The 25,028-nt window shown below is 43.6% G+C and overlaps 1 protein-coding gene across 1 annotated transcript in view; it reads right to left on the bottom strand.

Moving 5' to 3' along the window:
- The window catches only part of ABCA12 (ATP binding cassette subfamily A member 12), a 130,880-nt gene that overhangs the window by 13,221 nt on the left and 92,631 nt on the right, over window positions 1-25,028 (bottom strand). Inside the window, exons 38-46 of the mRNA XM_063302960.1 lie at window positions 23,233-23,287; window positions 20,903-21,080; window positions 11,478-11,593; window positions 9,941-10,100; window positions 8,606-8,874; window positions 6,107-6,323; window positions 5,401-5,510; window positions 4,684-4,828; window positions 2,355-2,489 (exon numbers count right to left, since the gene is read on the bottom strand). Coding sequence (XP_063159030.1) covers window positions 2,355-2,489; window positions 4,684-4,828; window positions 5,401-5,510; window positions 6,107-6,323; window positions 8,606-8,874; window positions 9,941-10,100; window positions 11,478-11,593; window positions 20,903-21,080; window positions 23,233-23,287 — 1,385 coding nt within the window. The remainder of the gene's footprint in view (window positions 1-2,354; window positions 2,490-4,683; window positions 4,829-5,400; window positions 5,511-6,106; window positions 6,324-8,605; window positions 8,875-9,940; window positions 10,101-11,477; window positions 11,594-20,902; window positions 21,081-23,232; window positions 23,288-25,028) is intronic.

Genomic DNA, 25,028 nt, shown 5'->3' with positions numbered 1-25,028 from the left:
GCATGAAGTGGAGAGTATACAGAAGACAAAAGGAATCCATAATGCCAACAAGCTTATCCACTGCCCAATGAGCAATAGAATGAAAAATATGTCTTATGCATATTTATTTTTTGAACTCAGTGGGACTTATACTCCATTAAGATGCAGAATTACTGGATACACAGTGCTTTTAAATGTCCGATCTCTGTTTTGCTGTTGGCATGGATAACTGTGAGTAAGGTGAGTGATAGAAAAAGCCATTTAGCAAACCTAGATCTTGAGAGGAAATGGGATTTTTTTGTATTTTTGCAGCTTAGTCTATGTTGCCAATCTGTTGTTAATGCACGGGTGTTTGCCAATTTAAATACTGTCGGTTGTCCATAACTTCAATGTGCTCAGGAGAGGGGATTGAAACAACCTGGATGAATATAGAAGAGGGAGGGTCCAAATGGGGTCCCAGGAGTTTCTAGGAAGGGGTGTTAGCCACAATTTCATCTAAATAAGAGCAATCCCTGGAGATTTAATATAGATCTTTGTATGAATCCAGGGTAGCATAGAAGATTCAGACTTTATATCAAAAACAGCAGTAAAATAATGAGTAATGTCAAAAATGTTTTTAATGGCAAACCTGAAGTCAATTCTAACCATATAATAGATGAAATTATTGTTGGATATAGGCACATAGTATTATAAAAGAGATCTGAAGAATATTACAGGGTTCAGAGTAAATGTAGCAATGCAAATGGGTAAGACTGGAAGCTAGTAATAGAGTTAAAAGTATTTGCTGATAAAGTATTATCCAGACAGACACAAGACAGTCTAATAGTCAGAAAGTAGGCTAAATGCCATTCCCCTAGGGAGGAAATTGTTCCCCCATTCATTATAGAAACTTTCCCCACTGATACTTGAGTCAGGTCCTCTTGTAACCACTGTTTTTCTATTTATATGGCGCCTTCCCACAAATAATTTATTTATGAAATAGTGTTTTTTGACTAAGTGCTCATTTCCACATTCCTGCCCTCTGTGTTGACATAAAACATTGTCAGCATAACTTCATTGCTCCCATCACCAATTCCTAATCTGGCTCTATTGCCCCTCTTGTGGATCCTACTGAATTATGTTGTCCTGATTGGTAAGTGTGCCCCTCATTATTGAGTAGTGTGATTGGTTTTATCCTCTGGTTTTGCTCCTTTCAGCACATGACCATCCAGCAGGGGCAACGTTCAGAAATGGGGCAAGATAGAACAAACGGGAATGATGTCAAGACTGTGTTAGGACTTCTCTGTCCTAACATATCCCAATCAGGGGTAGTAAAATAATATGAACTCAAGAAACACATAGGAAGAGAACAGGGCAGAAAAAGCCTGAGAGGATGGAGGCAGAATTTTAGTTAGAAGAACTATTTTGTCAGTTTTACAATTATCAGTATCAGTATCCTATCCTTATCATTGTGGAGCTAGCTAGATTCAATAGAGCAGAATAACTGTGGTTGGGTAGCTGATGAGCCACGTGGTCTGGCTTTGGGAGAGGAGGGGAAGTGATTGATACCATCTCATACAGGAAAATTGGCAAATAAGCAAACAAAAGCCCACTTGGAGATCTTCCATTATTATCCAGCCCCTGCAATGAGAAATAGTGAGGCTGCTTGTTTGAAGGCCAAAGAGAAACTGGTTTCAAAAATATTGAGGGAGGGAGCGAACGTGATAGTTATGTGAGAAGAACTCAGGAAATAATGATAATAGAGAGATGAAATGCTGGCTAGTGTCCAAAAGGAAGGGAGCGTGTTTCAAAGTAACCCCACCACAAGTGGGCTCATAATCTACTTCCCTCCAAAACCATGGGTAACCTTGCAGTTGTGGTGGAGAGTGTAGGCTTAATAGTTCATTCTGTTAAACTGTTAAAAAAGTGGCTACCTAATAATGTTTATCCAACATTGTGCAACCAAAAAAGAAAAGGTGGAGTTGTCAGGATACGTGGATCAGATCCATAGCTCTCTGGACCAGGGACAGGAAGTTTAAAGTTAAAACAGAAGCCTGCAAAGTCATGGAGCACTAAATGAAATTAAACAAAAGGAAACTAAACACTTGCCTATCCCTAGAACCTCTTAGTATTAAATAGCAGGAGACTTTAGAAAAGAAAATTAGTGGAAGTAGGACATTTTCAGTTGTGTTAAGGGGAGATTTTCTCTTGTCAAGCTCAAATAAGCCCTTCCCCCTCTTTCTATGCAGAACATTTGTGTCTAAGCATGCTCAGCACAATCTCTGGCTTTAACAAAACAGTATTCTCTCATCTTGTTGCAGCTATTACTTTGCAACAGTTCAGATAATATGAAAAACCACAATAATACCACACTATATAAAGTTTGCATTTCATACCAACAGTAAAATTGATGGTTTCCCCAGAAGGGCTAGAGCAGCTGATAACTTTCTGTTGGTGCCATAGCTACACATAGAGGCAATTCTACATCGGTAAGGCATCAGATTAAGTCGATAAAGAAGGTGAAGTACAATCTGTGGGGAAAAGAGATTCAGAAAAATCATTCTTCAACAATTATGGTATGACAATATAATTAGTCGTACATGAATTTTAGTTAGAAGAACTATTTTGTCAATTTTACAATTATCAGTTGTGGGCTTTTTAAAGTTCCTCCTTAATGTTAATTAACCAGCAGTGTTAAGCAAACATATTAAAATCAAACATAGCTAAATCTGCAGCAATCAGTTTGGGATTAGAAAAGATGTAACTGTGTGCACAAGACTCCCAGACTAACTTTGTTTTGTAAGGCTGTATTTTTGCAGAGCTGTTCCTGTGCCACTTGAATTTGGCTCCCATTCTCCCCCCTCCCCCAATCCATGTAACATATATTGGGCAGTAAATCCAATCCTGACATAGGGTCTATCTTTTACCACTCTCCATGATGATTCAGAACTTTTCAGAAGTTCTGTATATCTATATTTGTTCAGTCAAATTACATATACATACTTTTTCTCTTTATTTTTAAGTATACCCTTTTTCAATTTTAAAAATTGCTTCTGGCAAGTAGTAGGAATGGCCTCCTAATCATGTACAGTAGCTTCTTTATGCAGACAAGAAAAACTTTCTGCTGCCTTTAAATGTTTATATGGTACTACCTTTATATTCCCATCCCTGTTTTTAATTATATGCATAGTCATCCAAATTAGAAAGAATTCAGACAGTGAGCATTTGGAATATAAGGCATTTTAAAATCTTTTAAAATGAGAATTTAAAGATAGCTTTGGTAACCTTTTGCAGGAAACTCCTGCAGTTTAAGAGTAAAAGATTGAAAGGGGATACTCAGGACAATAAGTCCAGTCATCTGCTCAATGAAGGAATCTAAATTAAAGCGTTTCGAGTGGATGAATGTCTAGTTTCTGCTTAAACACATCTAGTGAAAGAGAGCCTACCACTCTCTGGGTGGTAGTTTTCATTGTCATACTACTCTGATCGAGTTTTTTTCTAACATTCAATCTTCCTGTAATTTATATCCAGGATCCCAGGTTCCCAGGGTGAAAGGGAACAAATCTTGGCGTTCTTCTGTGTGACGTCCTTGAAGACACTTAAAGAGATCTGTCTTAAGGCTAAAGGTTTCCAATTCCTTCAGTCTTGTTCCCTAATCATCCTCCCCTGAATATATTCAATCTCTCTAAATACTTTGTAAAATGTGGTACCCAAAATTGGACATAATACTCAAAGTCATGTTTCTTAAAATGTGGTCCCAGGATCCCTGGAGGTGACCCCAAGACCCTCTCAGGGGTCTGCGAAATCAAAATTATTTGCCAGATATTGAAGATACTTGCAAAAATTTAAAGCAATGTCACTCTTCTCATTATTTTTTTTTATTGGTTAAAAATAGGGTTTTTAATGAAAAATATGTTATTTACATTAATATCTAATGGGTTTAATATTTTTACATGACGTAAGAAATATTTTATGAATGTGTCAATTTTAATTTTTAATACTGTAAATATCAATAAATATAACCCATACAAACAAAAGTCCTTTTGGGTTCCTCCATAATTTTTACAAGTGGGAAGGGGTCCTGAGAGAAAAGTTTAAGAAACACTGTTCTAAGTGGTCTTTGATTAATGCCAAATGAAATGGAACAATTACTTCCTGTGATTTAGTAGGAGAGCTGTGTTAGTCTATGGCAGCCAGAAATCAGAAGGAGTCTGGCAAATTGATGGCTAGATCTGTTATTTGCTGCTTAAGAAGTGATCGGACTTCCACGTAGCCCAGAATAAGTTACAAGTGGAGAAGAGAGCCCTAATAATGTTAATTTTGTCAACATTGATCATTTCTATGAGAAATGGAATTCATCCACCACCATGAAAGGAGCTAAGTCCATTGGGAAGAAGGATAATCTTAGCCAAAGATAACTATAGACAGCCAAACTCTGGCCTCCACTTTCACCAAACCTGCTTCCAAATGCAGGCCAGCATTTGAAATGCAGTTGGGACCTGATATGCAACTCTTGAAAATACAGCCTGGACAAGCCCCAAAGGGGAAAATTAAGAAAGAGACCCAGCTGAACACCATTCAGAAGTTACATCAGAGGACTTTCAGTCTAAAATATGCATTTGACTACATTCATTTTTAAACTTACTTAAAAGCAAAACTCCAGCATTACACGGTCACTTCCTAGCAAAGCACCTGCTACTTCCACCTAATCCTAATTTTACTTACCCCTTTAATATCTTCCTCTGGGATGCCATGTAATCGTGCATAGTAATACATGTGTTCTTCAACAGTCAACAAATCATCTAGAGCATCTTCTTGAGGACAGTACCCAAATCGTGACCAGTGTGCATCATTAATTTCACTCAAGGATCTGAGTTGCAAAAATGGATTCTTTGATAAGCCTGGAAAGGTTAACTGTTCTTGGAAGTGCTTAAAAGTTAACATTAGCAGCAAGCCCTGTGCAAACACTTGTACAAGCATATATAGGAGGAAGAGGAACTCTGTCCCTGACATTGCTGTCTCATCGTACGTGACATCTACATATCTGAGATTGCATCTGGATAAATCCACATTTATAGGCTTATAAAACATGATTTTACTTTCGCTTAAGTCAGTTTATTGCATGAATTTTAATCAGCTGAGGTGGGAGACTGGCAACTGTGATCTGCAGGTCTTGTGAATTTATTAAAAACAACATTGTTGAATGAGAATTACTCCAAAATACTGTTAATTTAGCAAAACTTTGGTTTAAGTTTCACATGGTCTCAATCTCTGTATTATGGATAGGAAATACATTACAGAAATAAGCATCACCAAAGTAATTGGAAATTATTCTACTGTTTGGATTTCTTTTTAACACAAATTATTTTGTTCCATATTGGATTTATTTTCTCAGCTAACTTGCTTATTTTTCTTTGTGGAGAATGAATCCGGCCTCCATACCCAGTTTCATCTTGCACCAGTAGCTTTCCATCACTTGGACCAATGTCTCCTGTCAGCATTTTGAAGATGGTGGTTTTCCCAGCCCCATTCACACCAAGCAAGCCAAAGCACTGAATTATGGAGGGGAAAGACCAACATTTAGTTTTAAGGCATTCATAGTTTTCTTGACTTAAAATACATTTGAAACAAAACATTTGTATTATTCATAGTATTTGCCATTTTAATCAAATACGTTTTAAGCAAAACAAAAAGCCCAAAAAGTGTAAAAAACAGAATGCTTATATGCACTCATACCCTAAATAGCTACCAAAATATCAATTTCAAGGGGGGAATAGCAGGAACATTCAGATGGATGCTTCATCTTTCTTTGCAGTCCTCCCATCTAATCTCTGAAATGATTGAGTTCTGTGCAGGATCAGCTTCACCCTGATAGAGTAAGGTATCTGCCTTACACAGCAGATTTTGATTCATATGAAATGAGTGCAAAAGGTTATTTAATTGCTTATGTTTATATTTGTTGCTACTGCTGAACATAACAAGGACAAGGAGAGAAATGAGCAGGCGGTGTGTGCCTCATGCATTCAGGTGAATGCCTGATGATGGCGCTTATGCTATGCGCAATTTTTTGTGACTAACTACATAAATACTAAGAGTGCTGATCTCTCATAATTCCTAATTTTGAAATAGTTTTGGTTTACTGATTTACCTCTCCTGCTGGGATTCCAATGCTGACATTTTTTACTGCTACAATCCTTCGGTGGGGAAGATGGTAGATTTTGGTAAGATTCTGGAGCTGTAACACATCATAATCTGACAAGCCCAGTGTTACTCGCTCTCTTTCCGCTCGGACATCCTTGTCTTCCTCCCCATCAGTGTCTTCAAGATAGAGTGGAGATTTACCATGCACTTTATTAAATAAGAATCTACCAAAAATTAAAACCAAGTTTCATTATTTTTATCTCCTTATTTTTAAATGTTGTTTTATGAAATATTATTTTGTGGATGTAACAAGAGTCCTTTGCAGAAGCTTTTTAAAAAATCAATGATTCAGTACCAGTCAATATACTGTACAATATTACATATTTTGTGATTAAGCATTCCAGGAAGGCAGTGTCCCGATTATAGATACAGTCCAATCAAAATCATTCTGTTGATTTAAATGGGAAGCCTATGCTTCTCTACTGAAAAGTATGTATTTCTGCATTTTGTTTAACATCAGGTTTTTTTTTCATATACTCATGAAATGTATAAAGCAGGGCTGAGTTTGTAACCACTGCTTATAATTCCCAGTTGTTATGACTGGAGAGGAGACATTGTGGTACTCCAGGTACTCCTAAATTAGGCTTCCTAGCAGTCCCAACCAGAATTGCCAGAGATCAAGAGAACAAGTTCCCCACCCCTGCCTTATACTTTTAGCTGATGGTGTGTCATGTTTGCCAGTGCAATGTTTGATGTACAGTAACAGGATTGATAAGAGCCACAATGGGGAACGGTCCGATGAATTTCCATTGCAGCTTGCTCAAACCAGCTCACTCCTCCACTCACTGGCATCCCCAACCTCCTCTACCTGCTCCAATCATGATTGATGGCCAGCAACACTTTGAAATCAAAGAGGTCGACTCCCGCAAGCTTCGCAACTCCCTGCAGTACCTAGTTCGCTGGAAGCACTTCCCCCACCCTGAGTGGGTGCCTGCTCGCCACGTCAATGCTCCTGATTTAATTCGCTGCTTTCACCTAGCTTATCCTTTGAAGCCGGCGGCTTAACTGTTCCTTTCATCTTAATGGGGTTTGCTTTCTTTTGGGGAGGCGGTATGTCATGTTCGCTGTTGCAATGTTTGATGTACATCGTAATGTTTCGCATGCCATGGTGCTGACGCGTGTTCCGGTTGGGAGGTGTCATGAGTGCCGTTGAGCTGAAGACATCAGCGCAATGGCACACATGACAATAACAAGGAAACAGGGGAAGGGGCTCAAGATAAGTAGCCATCAACTTACAAAGACTGAAGGACAAGAGACAATGGCTAAACGGATCGCGAGGCACACCCAAGCTGTTAGCGCTAACGCAATGGAGATCGCCCAGCTGACAGCAATCAACGGAGGAATAGGGAAACCGATGATGGGCGATCCCGGAACGCCAGCGGGGCCTCGCAACCCCTCACCTACCGGCAGGACAGCGTGTTGGACAAAGGGGGGTGATGTAACCGCGAGTGAGGGGGCGCTGACCGGCGCGGGGTATTTAAACCCCGCACCGGCGCGCTCCTGTCACTCTCAGCTTTTTTCCTATACTGTATCTACACTGCGAATAAACCAGAGCCTGTTTCACGGAATCAGCGTCTGTGTATTACTCGGAGGTAGGCAGTGCATGACAGGAGGGAGCTGCTGGGAGACCTTGTATCAGGCTGTCTATCTGTTTTCATGGGGATGGAATGTGTTTGGGTTATCATTCACGTTCAAGGTCTTTTTACCCGTTGATTAGCAGAACTTGTTAGGAGCACCTGGGATGGGGAATTTGAAACAGTTGTATGGGGGGAGGGCTTACTTTCGCACCGAGGGTTTTTAGTTTGTATTTGGCGCGCTTTTGCTCATTCTCAGCTTTCTTTGTACTTGCATACTATTCTTAAATAAACCAGATTTGATTCAAGCGCTTGCTTGTGAGTCTGAGTACAATTTGGGATAGGCAACCATTACACGGTGTGATCTGAGCTCATATAGCCTATGGCCTTGGAATTCCCCTGTAATTTCCCATCCAAGTACTAATCAGGCTGACCTGATTTAGCATCTGAGCTCTAGTGAGAGAAACCAGATGCTTCCACCTACTATTGAAGCTTGGTGGGGCCTATGCTTAGATGAATAGATATGTGCCTTAATCTAATCTGTAGCCCAGGTTAGATTAAACCAAACATAACAACTACTTGCTTAATTGTTTTGTGGATCAAAGAGCTGCCATGAGGACAGAGATAATTTCCTCTTGTTTCTGGCATTTTGGCATTGTAATAAAGCAACTCCATAATTGCATGTATTTGATGCAGAAGAGATTTTTGCCCCCAATTTAATAATATACTGTACTTTACTATTTTAATTAAACAAAGCATTTTATAAAGCCTGGTTAAAACACAGCAAGTTTATGTCCTGCAACTTACTATTTGTCAATCCCTCATTTTATTTGCAATTTTGGAACTTCCCACATATACTCATGGTTACTTACTCTAATATTTTATACCAGATTTTCTGAATTGTTCCATCATCAAGCAAGAGGCGGATTGTAAAAAATAGCGTTCCCTGAATGAACATGCCAAGCAGTTTGGAAGTTGTCCTGTCCAGTTCGAATGTTTTGTCGGGGTAAACCACTCCATAGGCTTTCAAAAAGCCCATCAGGGCATGGTGCTGGGATAATTCGATTAACCCATAACCAAAACAGAATTGTGGGAATATCAGGAAAACATGTCTCAGTGTTTCAGCAAGGTCATGCAAGTCCTGGAAAAAAAAACATTCTTTGGTCATTGGACTTTTGTTTTGTGGTTACAAAATAACCTGCACCATTAAAAAAAATCTGTTTAACAGACTGAGTTTTAGAGCTCAGTATTTTATTATTGGTAAGCAGTGGTGATCATTAATCAGGTAGGTTGGGCTGAGAAAGAGAGACTAGTGCAAATATACTAGTTGTTGATGCCATGGAGGGTGGAGTGACAGTTTTGGAGCAACTAAAATTTCTCCCAAAAGGAAAGAAGAGGAAGGAGAAGCACAAACCCACCTACCCAGGCAGAGATATTTAAGCTATCCTGTTCAACTACTTTGTGATGGGATCCAACACACCCAGGGAAATGGAGTTCAATACTTTCCTAGGAAATTGGTCACTGCTGACCTGCTCTTATTGTTAAGAACATTTTCTCTAACATTTAACTCCATAAACTAAAAATCATAATTCCATGCCTTGTCGTCTGGGATAATAGAAAACCACACCTGATGCCTCTTTGGATACTTAACAAATGTGATTACATTTCCACTCAGGCATCTTTTCTGAAAGCTAAACATACCCAGCTTCCATTTCTTCAACCTCCCCTCACAGGATTTAGCTTCCAGTCCCTAATCTCTCTTATTGGTCTCCTCTGTGTCTGTTCCATTTAGTCTGATTGGAACAAAACACAGTACTTGAGAACGAATCTGACCAAGACAGAGCAGAGCAGATGGAGTCTGCCTTTATTTCATATCACATTGCCGGCTCATATTCATATGCGATACTACATTTATCCCAAACCCTTTTCAGACGAATCATTACCAGTCCACATAAGGGATAGCTGTTAATTTAATTTATTCTCCCTTAGTGAAAAAAATTGCATTTGTCCATATTAGAATGTATTCTTTTTTAAAATTCAATTTTCTCCAACTTGTCAAACAATGTTTAATGTTGTTTTTGCCCTCTGGGATATTATTGTAGTTATTCTGCCCTATTTTATACAATCTGGAAAATTGATGATTCCACCTCCTCAGCCAAGTCATTAATTAGTTGTCGGTGCCAGTGACATGCTTGCAGGTTTATTACCTTATCAGTAGCTTTTTCTTGGGAAAGTAAAAAAACAACTGAATGAGTGATGATCGTGTTGATGCCAAAGAATAAGTTGATACAGACATAAACAATAAAGGCCATCCCAGTTTCCTTAAAGATGCCAGCGAGCAGGTACATCCATGAAAATGTTGCATATCTGCAGATCATTAAAAATAGCAAGTAGAATAAAGCAAACAATCCAGAATAGCAAAGTACTTAATTGGCTTCTAGTCCAGTTTGTCTGTGAGCTATTCTGTATAGCTAGAAATAAAAGGGATGTTTCATTCATCTTTTCTTGACAAAAACTTAAGAACCATAAATTGTCTGCTGTTAATATGACTTTTTAAATGTAATAAGTAGAAAAGATGAGAAATAATAAATCTTCTTATTTTGGAGCTAATTTAATTGCCAAGGATCTACAGTCATTCTGACAGCCATAATTTAATATTTATTTGTACCTTCCTACTCCTTCCTACTCAGATAGACATGCAAGGCAGTATATACCCTTACTATCCAAGACAAAAAAAAAAAGCATTTGCTAGTCTCTCTCTCTCTATATATATGTATATATCCTTCGAGTTGAAGTCAACAACATGTGACTTCTTGGGCATTCATATTACTTTTTCTTGACCACAATACCAAACTGGTTTGCCAGCATATTTTTTCAACATCCCAGTTTAGCTTTCAGCTGTTGTATTTCTCAGTGGTCTCCCATCCAGTAATACCTAGTTCTGACCCTGCTTAGCTTTTTGAAATCCATGAAGCTCAACCAGATCCTGCTATATAGCTGGGTATAGGCATGCCTTTAGGTAGATAGAGATAGATAGCCAATAGCTAGAAAGGGCACTCATAAAGAAACAAAGAAACACAAGAAAAACTGCACTAATTATAGCTTTGGGCTAAAATGGTGTTCCCCTGTCTCCCAGAGCTCTGAACCCGCTGTCTTTCAGTCTCCTCGTGAGGAGCAGCTGTCTGGAGCACTTGTCCCAAGTCCTCTCCTTATCCAGAGAGGAATCATGAAGAGCCAGTCCACTCGCCAGCTCTTCATTCCATCTTTGGTTCACCTTTTCTTCTCCAGAAGTTGTATGTCCTGGCCTTTCGAAGTAGTTCTTGCTGTGTCTTTAGTCTACTCATGGGGTATGAATGGACTACATCTGCATATGTAATTTTACTCTTCCTATATCTCCAACATGAAAAGCATTTAAAGGAGAGGCTAGTGGAGAGATTGTTGGATTTATTATTTTTCTCATAAGCTTCCATACTTTTATCAAGCTTTGTCTTATAATACGTCCTTTTTAAATTTTTGTCCTCTTTCATAACTCTGTACCATAAGTTTCCATGAAGCCCATCAACTAGACTGGCTTCTTCCAATGTATATGCCTGGTTGGTTTATTTTTATTTACCCTGTCTTATGCTTTGTTTATGGCTAGCTACCTAAAAAAAATATAACATAATTAAAAAAAAATTAAATAACTGCTCAGAACTATAATTGGAGATTCAATTCAAATTGAATTAAACTGAACCAAATCCTTACCCAAATAAGAGAAGAAGCAGGAATACAGCCAACAGGTTGCTGTCATTGAAGAAAGCTGGTATCTGAAATGCTGAAATAACTCCTATTGAGAGTGTAACAGGCACCAGAAAGTAAACCTGTAGAACGTTATAAATGCAACTGGTTACCACAGACCAAATACTAAGCCAGTTTATTATAGTACTACGTATAGACTACATATGGATCAAATGTGGCTTAAGCTGCATGGGAAAAATAACCTTCCTTTCATAGGATATAAATACAGAATCATCCATTTTTACTTTGGAATAATTACCATTCCCCATTATTTACTCAGTCATTATCATGGAATTGAATTACCATTTCAGAGGGTTGCCTAAAGATTTGAAACAACTGTATTTTCTTCTAACTATGGAAAAGCTAGGTAAGAAAGGAAGTAGACATTATTTATAGGGGTCTTGGAAAACAATCACTGTAGATAACTTTAACCTGGAGACCAACAACATTTCTAAAATAGCTCAAAGAATTTGAGAGAAGCAGTGTGTTTCAGAAGGATGAAAGCATTTGTGTCTGCTAGTTGAACACATTTTGAAATGGTACACAACCTGCCAACCAGAAAGAAAAATGTATTGATCAACATTAATAGCAGCTCCTTTTCATTACATTACATTTCATTACATTTTCAACATTAACAGTAGCTCCTTTTCATTATGCAGAAATTACTGGTGTGCCAGCCTCTTCCATACTGCATTGATAAATACTTTGTTATTAATTATTTTTACATGTCCAGTCTATGAAAAAAGGAGTACAATAATATAAAGTACATTTTAAATTGTAGAGCTGGGCAAGGCTGTATCACTCAGCAGACAGCTTAAAGAGACTATTTGGTTTTTGTTATTACATTTTACATATAATTTTATAAAGTCAGTTAGGCATGAAATGGTAGCAATAATGGGAATAGAGAAATGGGTATATATTTTTCTAGAGAGAAATGGGTATACACATTATGAAAATGTGTGTGAAAAGATTATTAAAAACAATTACGTTTACATTTAAATATTATGTCATTGTGTAACCTGCCAAAAGGCCAAATTCTGCAGTTTAGTTTTTTTCACAAAACTTTTGCTGAGTCAAGTGTCTTGACTTGAATTTATGTTGATGTTTATTTATTTGAAATATTTATAAATCACCCCATATACAAGATGGAATGCAATCAGCCAAAACAGTAAAATAGCTAAGCCACTAAGAACTTTGTCTCACATTTTAGAACCTTTTTCAATTCTAGGAATCTGATTTCCTGAAATATACAGCATCTTAGGTGTCCTTAGGTTAGCAACCCAGGAAAATTTAATAATTGGGCCACATTAACCCTTGAGATTCATGCACATTATTTCTTTTATTCTGAGCATATATAAATTATGAAGGGCCACAAGCAGCATGGATATTGGTGTCTCGTATAGTTCCTATCCTGGTTCCTCATTAGCAGAACCCACAAGATTTTCCAGTTCTTCTCCTAGTAATGAGGATTTTTTAGCAGCAGGAATTCACCGAAAGGTATCAAGTAGCAGCATATCACCACGTTAATTTCAGTCTGCCAAATGCTGGCTCCAGTTAGCTCGTTTGGGATGCCGTCCGACAGAAAATGCATAAATGTGCCATTTCAGACCAAGCAACCAAAGCATGAAAGAGGCAGACCTGTTACAGTGAGTTTAAATCCAAAAAAATGTGTTTGGTTGATTTTTCAGTTCTAAGTAGCTCTCTGCATCTTGTTTGAACTGTACAGGCCTGTTAGAAATGGTTTGTGACAATTCCTTGAGAAAATATTTCAGATTTATTTAATGATTTGGATGTCACTTTTTAAAGAACAAAACAACTGAATTCACATGTGCTTAGCCATAGTTTGTAATGCTCTACCAAAAGCTGTATTTTTCACACATCATGCTAAACTACCTACATTTTGGCTCATTGTGATATATGAAATACAGACAAAAGGAGTATAGTGTATCTAAATGCTACCCTGAGAACTCACGACGATGCTTTTGCCTAGTGCCAACCTTGCCTGTTCCAGTACTGTCATGAGTGCCGTTGAGCTGAAGTCATCAGCGCAATGGCACACATGACAATAGCAAGGAAACAGGAGAAGGGGCTCAAGATAAGTAGCCATCAACTCACAACGACTAACGGCCAATAAACAATAGCTAAACGGATCACGGAGCACACCCAAGCCATCAGCGCTAATACAACGGAGATCGCCCAGCTGACAGCAATCACCGGATGAATAGAAAACCCGATGATGGGCGATCCCGGAACGCCAGCGGGGCCTCGCAACCCCTCACCCACCGGCAGGGCAACGTATTGGACAAAGGGGGGTGACGTGACCGCGAGTGAGGGGGCGCTGACCGGCGCGGGGTATTTAAACCCCGCACCGGCGCGCTCCTGTCACTCTCAGCTTTTTTCCCGACGCTGTACCTGCGCTGTGAATAAACCAGAGCCTGATCCACCGAACCAGTGTCTGAGCATTATTCAGAGGTAGGCAGCGCATGACATAAAGCCGAGAGTCATAAACTCAGCCTCGCCGAGCCCCACCGGACGACAACGAGCCGCGGGAGGAATAGACGGCGAGAAGACCAGCAAGATGAAGCCGGAGCGACGCGGGCAAGGAGGGCGAGCCGCACGGCAAGAAACAGAGGAGGACCGACCGAGGCCAGAGGCACCGCGGACTCCCGGAGCCATGGACGCCCACCCCACCCGACCCGAGCCTCAGCTCCAACCCCAAGGGGAGATGGCGACGGAGGCAACCCGACCGCGGGAGGGAGCAACATACCTTCCGAAACCAGTGGAGGACCCCGCGCCCCACATCGCACCCCAGCAACGGGCGTGGAGCGACAGCCCAACGGAGGAGGACGATGGAGACACCCAGCAGACGGCGGAGGAAGCGGGCCAACGGCAGAGGGAGGATGAACCCCGCCGGCAACCCACCCCCGCCGACACACCGACGGAACCGGCCCCAGCGGCGGCGCGGACCGTGGACGAGGAGGCACGAGCTGAACTCACGGCCATGCGGGCCCAACTGACGGAACTCCGGACCATGCTCCAGTCGCTTATGCCCCCCGCGCCACCCAACGACGTCCCCGCACAGGCCCACACCCCGAGCGAAGCACCGAACCCCCACGGGCCAGCAGAAGGTCAGCAGACGGCCCAGGCGGACGACACCACAGGCCGGGAAGCGAGAGGAAGGGCCGCGCAAAACGCCCGGGCCCCAAAGGACTTCCCCATCTTCTTCGATGGGAACCCCACGAAACTGTCGTTCTTCATAACGAACGCCAGGGAGTTCATGGGGAGGCACGGACACTCCTACGACTCCGAAGCCGACAAGATCGCCGCCGTGGCGATCAAACTACAAGACAGGGCGGCGGACTGGTACGTCCAACTGTACGAGTCCAGCTCCCCCGCCCTCGCCAACTTCCCTGCCTTCATCAATGAGATGAAAAACTACTTCGAAGACCCCCTAGCCAAAGTGAGGGCGAAAAGCGCACTCCAAAGACTTAAACAGGGCACACGCACTGTCCCAGACTACGCCCTGGAGTTCAAAGCCCTCGCGGGGAAGGTCAGCGACTGGTCCGAGACCACCCTGCTGGAAATGTTCAAAAGGGGGCTCAATCGCGACGTTCTCCAATGGGCCCTCTACCGCGACGACCCAGAAACGCTACACGGGTGGATCCACCTCACGGGGAAAGCCGAACACGCGCACCGCACCTTCCTCATGACAACCACGGAAGACACAAACTATGCCTGCAAAAAGGTACCCGCACCACACGTGGGGATGGCCGGCCCCATATACCCAAAAAAGAAATTCAATCGGGAGCCCTGCGGGAAGTGTGGCAAACTAGGGCACAAGACGGTGGATTGCTTCGCCAACCGACCGCCGACCAGTGCGCCTAAACCCACCCCGAAAATTAGCCCCAAACCACCCAACCTGGGGCCGCCCCCGCACCGCCGAATGACCGTGGCCACAGCGACACCAGAGGAAGGCTGGGACGCCTACTGGGGGGAAGAGGATAACGTAGACCCCGACCAGCCGGCGGGAAAAGCTCCCCGCCTGCCCTGAAACGCGTTGCGAGGCAGGCGGTGGGACAGCAGCGCGGACCACCTCGACGGAACGACGAAAGCCCCGTAATAATGGCGGCAATTAAACTCTCTGCCGGCAATGGAGCCACCACGGCCGCGGCACTAGTGGACTCGGGGTGCTCAAAAAACCTCATCCACCCCGACCTAGTCGCCAAACTCGACCTCCGCTGCTTCCCCCTCCCCACGCCGTTGGCATTCCACCAGCTGGACGGCTCTACAGCGGGAGGGAAACCAGCCACGCTGCAAACCGAGCCGGTCACCCTGCAAATGGGCACTCACACCGAACGCACATCGTTCGTCGTCACTCACATCGGACGGCCCATTGCAGTCCTGGGGATGCCATGGCTCGCGACAAACAACCCGCGCATCAACTGGGAGACCCGCACCTTCACATTCGGCGACGGCGAGTATCGGGCACCAGTTCCAGCGGGCAGAACCAACCCCACTGTAGGACGAGCGGAGGCGACTACACAGGACAACGCCGCTACCATAGCAGACCTACCGGAACAATACGCCGACTTCTCCGAGGTCTTCGGAGAGGCGGAAGCTGACCAACTACCCCCCCACCGCAAGACGGATTGCCGGATCGACCTGCTGCCCGACGTCCCCTTACCTAGACCAAAGATCTACTCGATGACCCCGAAGGAGATGGCAACCCTCCGGGAGTTCATCGATAAAAACCTAGACGGGATTCATAGAGCCAGCATGCTCACCGGTCGGAGCCCCCGTCTTATTCCGGGAGAAGAAAGACGGCACCCTACGGCTCTGCACCGACTACCGGGGCCTAAACGCGGCTTCCCTGTCCAACAAATACCCCTTGCCCCTGGTGAAGGACATGCTCGCCCACCTGTCCACGGGCAAAGTCTTTTCCAAATTGGACCTTCGCGAGGCGTACTATCGCATCCGAATCAGGGAGGGGGACGAATGGAAGACTGTGTTCAACTGCCCCCTAGGCGCCTTCCAGTACAAAGTGCTGCCCTTCGGACTCGCGGGGGCCCCTGGGGTGTTCATGCAGCTCATCAATGAGGTACTGCATGAACATCTGTTCAAAGGGGTCCTGGTCTACATCGACGACGTCCTTATTTACACAAAAACGCACGAGGAACATGTGACCCTAGTCAGGCAAGTCCTCGACAAGCTCAGAAGGGCGCAGCTCTATGCCAAGCCTACAAAGTGCGAGTTTCACAAAGCGCGCCTAGACTACCTGGGGTACCGAATCTCCGGGGACGGCATAGAAATGGACCCCGCAAAAGTCGAGGCGGTGCTAAACTGGGAGCGCCCCCGCAACAGACGCCAACTCCAGAGCTCCCTCGGCTTCGCGAATTTTTACAGGTCATTCGCCCGGGGGTTCGCAGAGATAGCCCTCCCCCTAACGGACCTCCTCAAAACCAAAGGGGTGGGGGACACCCGACGCGCCAAGAACCCGGGCACAGTGTTGAATTGGACTCCCGCGTGCCAGACCGCATTCAACAAGCTGAAAGCGCTGTTCACCACGGAGCCAATCCTCGTGCACCCGGACCCAGAACGGCCATTCGTGGTCCAAGCCGATGCCTCAGACTTCTCCCTGGGGGCCATCCTACTCCAAAAGGACCCCACGGGACTCCTGAAACCATGCGCCTACCTGTCAAGGAAGTTCTCCGAGACAGAAAGGCGATGGCACGTCTGGGAGAAAGAAGCCTTCGCGGTAAAATCGGCGCTAGAAACATGGCGACACCTACTTGAGGGAGCCACCCAACCATTCGAGGTCTGGACCGACCACCGGAACCTCGAGGCCCTACGAACGCCCAGACGCCTTAGCCCAAAACAGGTCCGATGGGCCCAATTCTTCAGCCGCTTTAATTTCCAGCTGAAGTTCATGCCGGGCAAAAAGAACTTCCTGGCCGACACCCTCTCCCGACTGCCCCAAGACGAAGAGCCCGCCCCAGACACCATTGGGGCGGTCCTATCCGCCTCGCAACTGGGGATGGCCGTGACCACCCGAAGCGGCGCTCGGAGGCAGCTCGACTCTATGGCGCAGCCGACGGCAGGACAACCTGCGACCAGACGAAGCCAACCGCAACTACCAGGGGGAATGCGCACGGACCTCGCCGCCGCCCTCAAAACCGACCCCTGGTTCCTGGCAAACCCCGACAAGGTAACGATGGCACAGGACCTGGCATGGGGGGAAGGCAGAATCTATGTCCCGGACTCGCAACGCCAAGTGATCTTGCATAGGTCACACGACGCCAAACAAGCGGGACACTCTGGGTTCCTCAAGACCCTACACCTAACACGGCGTCAATTCTGGTGGCCCGCGCTCAGGCGAGACGTAAAAGCATACGTAGCGTCCTGCCCAACGTGCGCTAGGGCCAAACGGGCACCAGGCAAACCCGCGGGGCTATTACAACGGGTGGCAGAACCCTCCCGCCCATGGGAGGAAATCTCTATGGATTTTATAGTGGACCTCCCACCCAGCCAGAAGAAAACGGCCATTTGGGTGGTGAAGGATTACTTCTCAAAGCAGGCCCACTTCATCCCCTGCACGTCAGTCCCGTCCGCACAACAACTAGCCAAACTCTTCCTCATCCACGTGTACAGGTTACACGGATGTCCCGCACGTGTGGTGACCGACAGGGGCACACAGTTCACTTCTAAATTCTGGCGGGCCTTCCTAAAACTGACGGGGACCCAACAGGCCCTATCCACTGCCTGGCACCCCCAGACGGACGGAGCCACAGAGGTCCTCAATGCCACCTTAGAGCAATTCATACGCTCATATACTAACTATCACCAAGACGACTGGGCTGAACTGCTCCCGTTCGCCGAAGTCGCATACAACAACGCCGTCCACACGAGCACGGGGAAAACTCCGTTCGAGGTAGTCTCGGGGCGCGACTTCGTCCCCATACTGGAGCTACCTCAACCCCCGGAACCCCAGGTGGACGCTAGCGACTGGGGACGGAAGATCGCAGAATCATGGCCAATAATCACGGCGGCGCTGAAGGATGCACAGGCAGCCTACAAAGAGCAGGCCGACAAGCACCGGTGCCAACAACCGACGTTCCAAGCAGGGGATATGGTCTACCTATCCACCAAATTCCTAAAGTCACCCCAACCCTCGAAAAAACTGGGGCCTAAGTACATCGGGCCGTTCCGAGTCACGCAAATAGTGAACCCGGTAGCAATACGCTTGGACCTGCCACACAACCTACGGAGACTCCACCCGGTGTTCCACACCAGCCTCCTGAAACCGGCAACCACCTCTCGATGGCACCCAAGCACGCCACAGCCCTCACCGGTGATGATCGACGGGCAACATCACTTTGAGATAAGGGACATACTCGACTCCCGCAAGCAACGAGGAACTCTACACTATTTGGTCAGGTGGAAACACTTCCCCCACCCGGAATGGGTGGCGGCGCACAACGTTAACGCGCCTGACCTGACCCGGTCATTTCACCGGGCATACCCCGACAAGCCACAACCAAGGTTAGCAAGCCGTCCCCTGCAAAAACCCCCCCGCGCCCCCCCCACCTACCGTGCCCCAAGGGAAAGGGCCCCCCCAGGCCCGCGACTTGGGTGGACCTCCCCCCCCCGGGACTCACTCCCCCTGCCCCGGGCCCACGAGGCAGTGACAAGCGTTCGCCAGCACCCTCCCCCCGCCCCCGGCCCACGGGGGAGTGGCAAGCAAGTCAACAGGGCAACCTGGGGGCAACGCCCAGGAGCACAAATAACAAAGGCGACGCACTTTAAATAAAAAAGAAGGGCCCTACCTGGAGCTGATAAGCACCCGACCAACCACGCCTCTCTCCTCGCCGAACTGAGCCAAACAAACAGGGTGTGGCTGGAGCATGCGCACGCCAGGGCGTGACCCGGGCATGCGCACTAAGGACACACCCTGGGAAGGCACGTGGTAGAGGGAGGAGCAAAGGGAGGGGCGACAACTACTCCGGCGGGAATTTCAAAAAAAAAAAAAAAAAAAAGTGCCGTTTGACAGCTCCACCGAGAAAAAGAAAAAAACCAGAAAACCGGGGGGGAGCACTATTCGGACAGGGGGCAGTATGTCATGAGTGCCGTTGAGCTGAAGTCATCAGCGCAATGGCACACATGACAATAGCAAGGAAACAGGAGAAGGGGCTCAAGATAAGTAGCCATCAACTCACAACGACTAACGGCCAATAAACAATAGCTAAACGGATCACGGAGCACACCCAAGCCATCAGCGCTAATACAACGGAGATCGCCCAGCTGACAGCAATCACCGGATGAATAGAAAACCCGATGATGGGCGATCCCGGAATGCCAGCGGGGCCTCGCAACCCCTCACCCACCGGCAGGGCAACGTATTGGACAAAGGGGGGTGACGTGACCGTGAGTGAGGGGGCGCTGACCGGCGCGGGGTATTTAAACCCCGCACCGGCGCGCTCCTGTCACTCTCAGCTTTTTTCCCGACGCTGTACCTGCGCTGTGAATAAACCAGAGCCTGATCCACCGAACCAGTGTCTGAGCATTATTCAGAGGTAGGCAGCGCATGACAAGTACTCGCTTCCTGATAATACTTCATATTAAAACACTTTTTGTTTTTCATCAGAATGACTAAGTACCACTGTATTCAAAGTCTGAGGATAAACAAACATAGACATGAAATAGGCTCCCAAAGATTTTATTGTTTTTTATAAAGAGGCCTATAATGGGATCTGAAAGCACGTAGGGAAACTTTTTTTCTCCAGGACTACCTTCATAGCAAAATCCTTTCCCGTCAGTGCTTTTCCCTCTTTTGTAGAAAAGAGAAACGTTCTTTTTCTTTGAAGAGTGGAAAAGCATTTTTGTAGGATGGGTAAAACAAATTTTATTCTAGAGGATAAAAAAATTAGCTCGCTTTTCATATCACATCAAGTCACAGTATTTTTAACAATGGTGGATTAAGACAATATGGCTGAACATCAGAGTTCCAAAGAGAAGATTTTTATGGGATGCCTCTTAAGCCTGCCTTTTTGCCAGTCATTTTAAAAGTCAACCTAAGGGCAATTTTACGACTTACTAGTTAAATATAAAATGAAATTCTGTTCTTAGTAGTAGATTGGACTATTATAAAGGTGCTGAATTTTATGCATATAGTATAGCAACAACAATAAAAGAGCGGGTGGAGTCCACGTATTCCCAAGCAGGTTGCAATAGCTTAATTCTAAGATTTTAAAAATTGTACAAACCTAGCATGGAGTTTCATGAGTCAGAATAATAATTCAGACAAAACTGAACCCTGCATTTTTAAAATGTAGTTTCTTTGCTGCATTTCATCACATGGTATTTTCCATATTATATTTAAGAGATAAGCTACTTACTATGTCATAAATGAAGTTAGTCACCCAGTAGCTGGTCACACTGAGGCCAGAGATATGCTGTAGCTGTTTTGCTTTTGTCTGATGTTCCTTGACCACATAAAGCACAAAGCTAGCTGTTGTGATGGAGTAGCCAATCAGGACTGACATGGACACTATGATATCTAGTAAACTACTAAGCCTGAGGGGAGGAAAAGGTAATGAAAACATTTTAAAAATGAACAGGCAAGCCATGGCCAGCTTCAGCTTTGAAGGTGTTCTATACAAAGAATCTTCCAGTGGGCCTGGCTTCTGCTGGAGTTTTCTCGTGGGCCCACTTAATTTCCTGCATTGCCCAGAGTAAAGCTAGGCTGAAGGCATTGTAAGAAATTCAAAATTGGTTGGGGCTAAGTGTCTATTGTTCCTTAGAAAGTTGATCAGGAAATAAAAAAGGAAGAAGGAAAGTTAAGCATCAACTATGAGCCCTATTAGGATGTCAGATGTTAATTAATGGCATCATATGCAGATATGTTTTATTTCAGAGGTGTAATTAATAAAATATAAACGTTTATTTGTATTTCATAATTCCCTTTTCATAATTGAACTGACAATTGCAGTCAGAAATAATTCAGGATCAATTAATATGTCAGAAGAATGATAGATAAATACGACAACTACTAACATTAGTAGGTCTGAAAGAGTTAATGCCACATGATTTGGTGCCAAAACACTCCCTCCATCTTCCTAAATATCACAGAGAAGTGTTCTCTTTGTAATGGAGAAACCTGCAACTCGAAGGGATACAGCCCAGGAATAAATTGAAGAGCTGGGCAAACAACGGTTTTTGCACATGGTACTATTTCCACTCCGCACTATTTCCTTCCAACCAATTTTGATGCCGGTTGTATAACTCTTTTCACTCCCAGAAACTCTGGAATGCAGGGAAACTGATTGGGTTCAGCCACGAACTAATCAGTGCTCTCTCCAGCTGACCAGTAAGTGAATATAAAAAGTTAGCACTCCACCCCAAGCTACTGCAAGCCCTAGAGAAACAAAAATCCTCTCATTCTCCACTCAGTGCAAAAGGAAATAAAATCATTTGCTACCCCTCTCCTATCTATGCTTCCAAAACTTGTGTGTGCCCATCTGCAAACAAAAAACCAAAACCCTAAGCTTAGTGTTGATGTGAAGCTGTGAGTGTGGAGAGTAAGGTCTTGGAATAACAAAGATCCTTCACCCCTTGCACTCCACACAAAAGGGAAAGAAAACAAGTTCCAAGCAATTTCCCCGACCTCCAAAAAAAAAAGCAGTTTGGTGCTGTGTAAAGTACCAAAGAAAAGGGAGAAACAGGCAGAATTCTGGTTGAATTTCACTCTTGCTTGCTTTACTTGGGCTATGAAGGTTGTTGCTAGAGCAGAATACAGCAGCTAGATTCCTATCTGAACATTACTTAGAAAACATATTATACACTGGCTAGAAATACATATATTATATATGTTAAAGGTAGTAGTGATGGTCTTTAAACCTTTGAATAGTTGGAGACATAGATTATTTGAGGGAGCAGCTCCCTTGGTAGACATCTGCCCACCCTTATACCAAGGTCTGCTGATAGGACTGTCTCTTAAGAATATACAGTCGATTCTTGTTATTTGTGAATTCCATGTTTGCGAATTTGCCTAGTTGCTAAAATGTATTTGTAACCTCATAATCAGTACTCATGGTCATTTGCAGACATGCAGAGCAGTGAAAAATTTGAGTTGCCTAATGCGCATGTTCCCAGCTGAAGTTTCAGTCTTTGCTAATTCAGTGTTCTTGGTGACTTTATAGAACTTTGTACTGCAAATAATAAGAATTGCCTATATGTGGAGATGTAATAGTGGGTCTTCTTGGCTATGACATCCTGATTATGGAATTTCTTCCTTCCTGGAGGCCAGACTATTACTGAAATAGGTTCCAGTGCCAAGTAAAAACCAGGTTATCAACCTATGCTTTCAGTTGCAGTTATAACAACTCAGTTTCTACTCTATTTTTAATCAGATGATTTTACTTATTTTTTGTTGCACTGTTTATATGGATTTTTATGGATAGATAGTAAAAATTACGGAAGTTTGTAAATATTTAAATACATATATACTAATCTTCAGGGCTATGCAACTCATCCAGGATACCTTGTCCTACTGTTCTGAATAATATTTATGATCAATTAATACAAAACATAAGCAATCCCTATTCACAATGACTGACATGCATATAATGTAATCTAGATTATGCTTCAAGCTATCTACTGTGGAAAAGATCAGTCTACTTTTCTTACAATTGTATTATGGAAAAAAATGATAAAATTAACAACTTACATGGCTTGCTCCTGACTCTCTCCACCAGGATAAGGATGAGCAACAACAGAAATGCCTACAATAATAATGAAAACACATTTAGGAGCTTTCTTTACTTCACTATTGAATACAGGTGCTAGTTCAAAAACTGAAAGATTAACAGATTTGTATTTCTGCCACTAGTTGCTATCTTCTGCAATAAAGGTAAAGGTAACTAAAATGATCAGTGACTCAAACACCGTGAAAGAGAAGATTTGGGAACCTAGTTTAGAAAAAAGATTAATGAATGGGATCATGATTAAGATGTATAAAACCATGAGTGTCATTTAGAAAGTGGACGAGGGAAGTTGTTTTTTTTCCTTTTTCAAGTATCAAATGATCAGGGTCATCCAATTCAGCTGGCTGGAGGAAGATTTAGAACAGACTAAAGAAACTTCTTCATATAATACATAATGAACCCATGCAAAATGTTCCTCCTACCCTTTCGAGTCAAAGGGCATTCTTTTCCCCGTTTTGATAGTTGAAGACATCTGTTCTATGTTAACACAGTGATTCTGTCTGGCTTGAGAACTGTTGATTTCCACCCCATCAGTGAGTGCTGGACAGAATGCCTCCAAGTATCAGTTGCAAGGGAAGAGCAGTGGGAAAAGTATGTCTCCATTTAGGCATATTTTCATAATGCCACAATTATGTGCAAACTGTCTACGAGAAGATGTGGGTTTTATCTCTGCCTAAGGAAACTTCACTGGCAGCCCCACATAAATTGGTCTGAACTTCCAAAGGAAGTTATTATTAAACATAATAACTAGGATTCACTTGAAATATAAAAGATCTGATTTTCACAAGCCTGTGTCATGTGAGAAAGTAATTAAAGTATTTAATAGCTATGGTTGCATCTTCTTTAAAAATATTTGGTGGTTAGAACTAAAGGGAAACACAGGAATGAAGTTAATAAAAAAGGGCATGTTGGTGCCAGAACTTGTTGAACTGGAAGAAGATGGTATATGTAGACAAAGAACAGATGCTGAAGGAGACAATATACTGGAAGACCAAAGATGCAGAAAATAGGAAAGAGCAGTCAGGTGTTGTCTGCAATGGAAGCAAACAATATTTATATAAGAAAGAACTCAGATATGGGGTTCTGATTTATGGAATGCATGACCAAATTCATTTTAAGGGAGTGAGGGTGCCATTATTACACATATGAGATCTTTTGGCATTTGTTGGCTTGTGTTGCCAGCATCATTTGCAACATTTTATCCATGATACATATGTATTAATGTATGGAAAAGACCAGATGATCTCAGAATAGTGGTAGATTGTGAACTAAGCACAGTCTGAGCCAAGAGAGTGATGGGAACACAAGAAAAGGCAAATGCAAATTTGGGCTGCGTTAAACAAGAGCATAATTTCCAAATCATAGGAAATAATCACTCTTCTTTATTTTGCTTTGGTCAGGCTCCACTCTGAGTACGGAACAATTAATAGAAATTGGAACAAATTCAGAGGAGGGCAATCAGAGGACTAAACGAAGAGAGAATGAAGACGCTGTGTATGTTCAGTAGAGCTATGTATCGATTGAGAACTTGCATTGGATTTAAGAAGGTGTTGATAGAGGTCATCCTTTGCATGCTCTAAATTACTTTCCCCCTACAAATCTGGATTGCTGCACAACCCTTCAGCCTCAAGAAAAAACGTCTGAGGGAGGATAAGACATCACTCTTCATATACCTAAAGGATGTCAAATGGTTGGAGGCCAAGACCTGTCCTCTCTCATTCCAGAGTGTGGGGCAGGGAATGACAGACTGAAGTTACAG

Source organism: Candoia aspera, chromosome 1 (assembly GCF_035149785.1).
Source record: "Candoia aspera isolate rCanAsp1 chromosome 1, rCanAsp1.hap2, whole genome shotgun sequence".
NCBI lineage: Eukaryota > Metazoa > Chordata > Lepidosauria > Squamata > Boidae > Candoia > Candoia aspera.
Note: the sequence above shows the minus strand (reverse complement) of the source record. Positions and strands in the feature narration are given on the sequence as shown.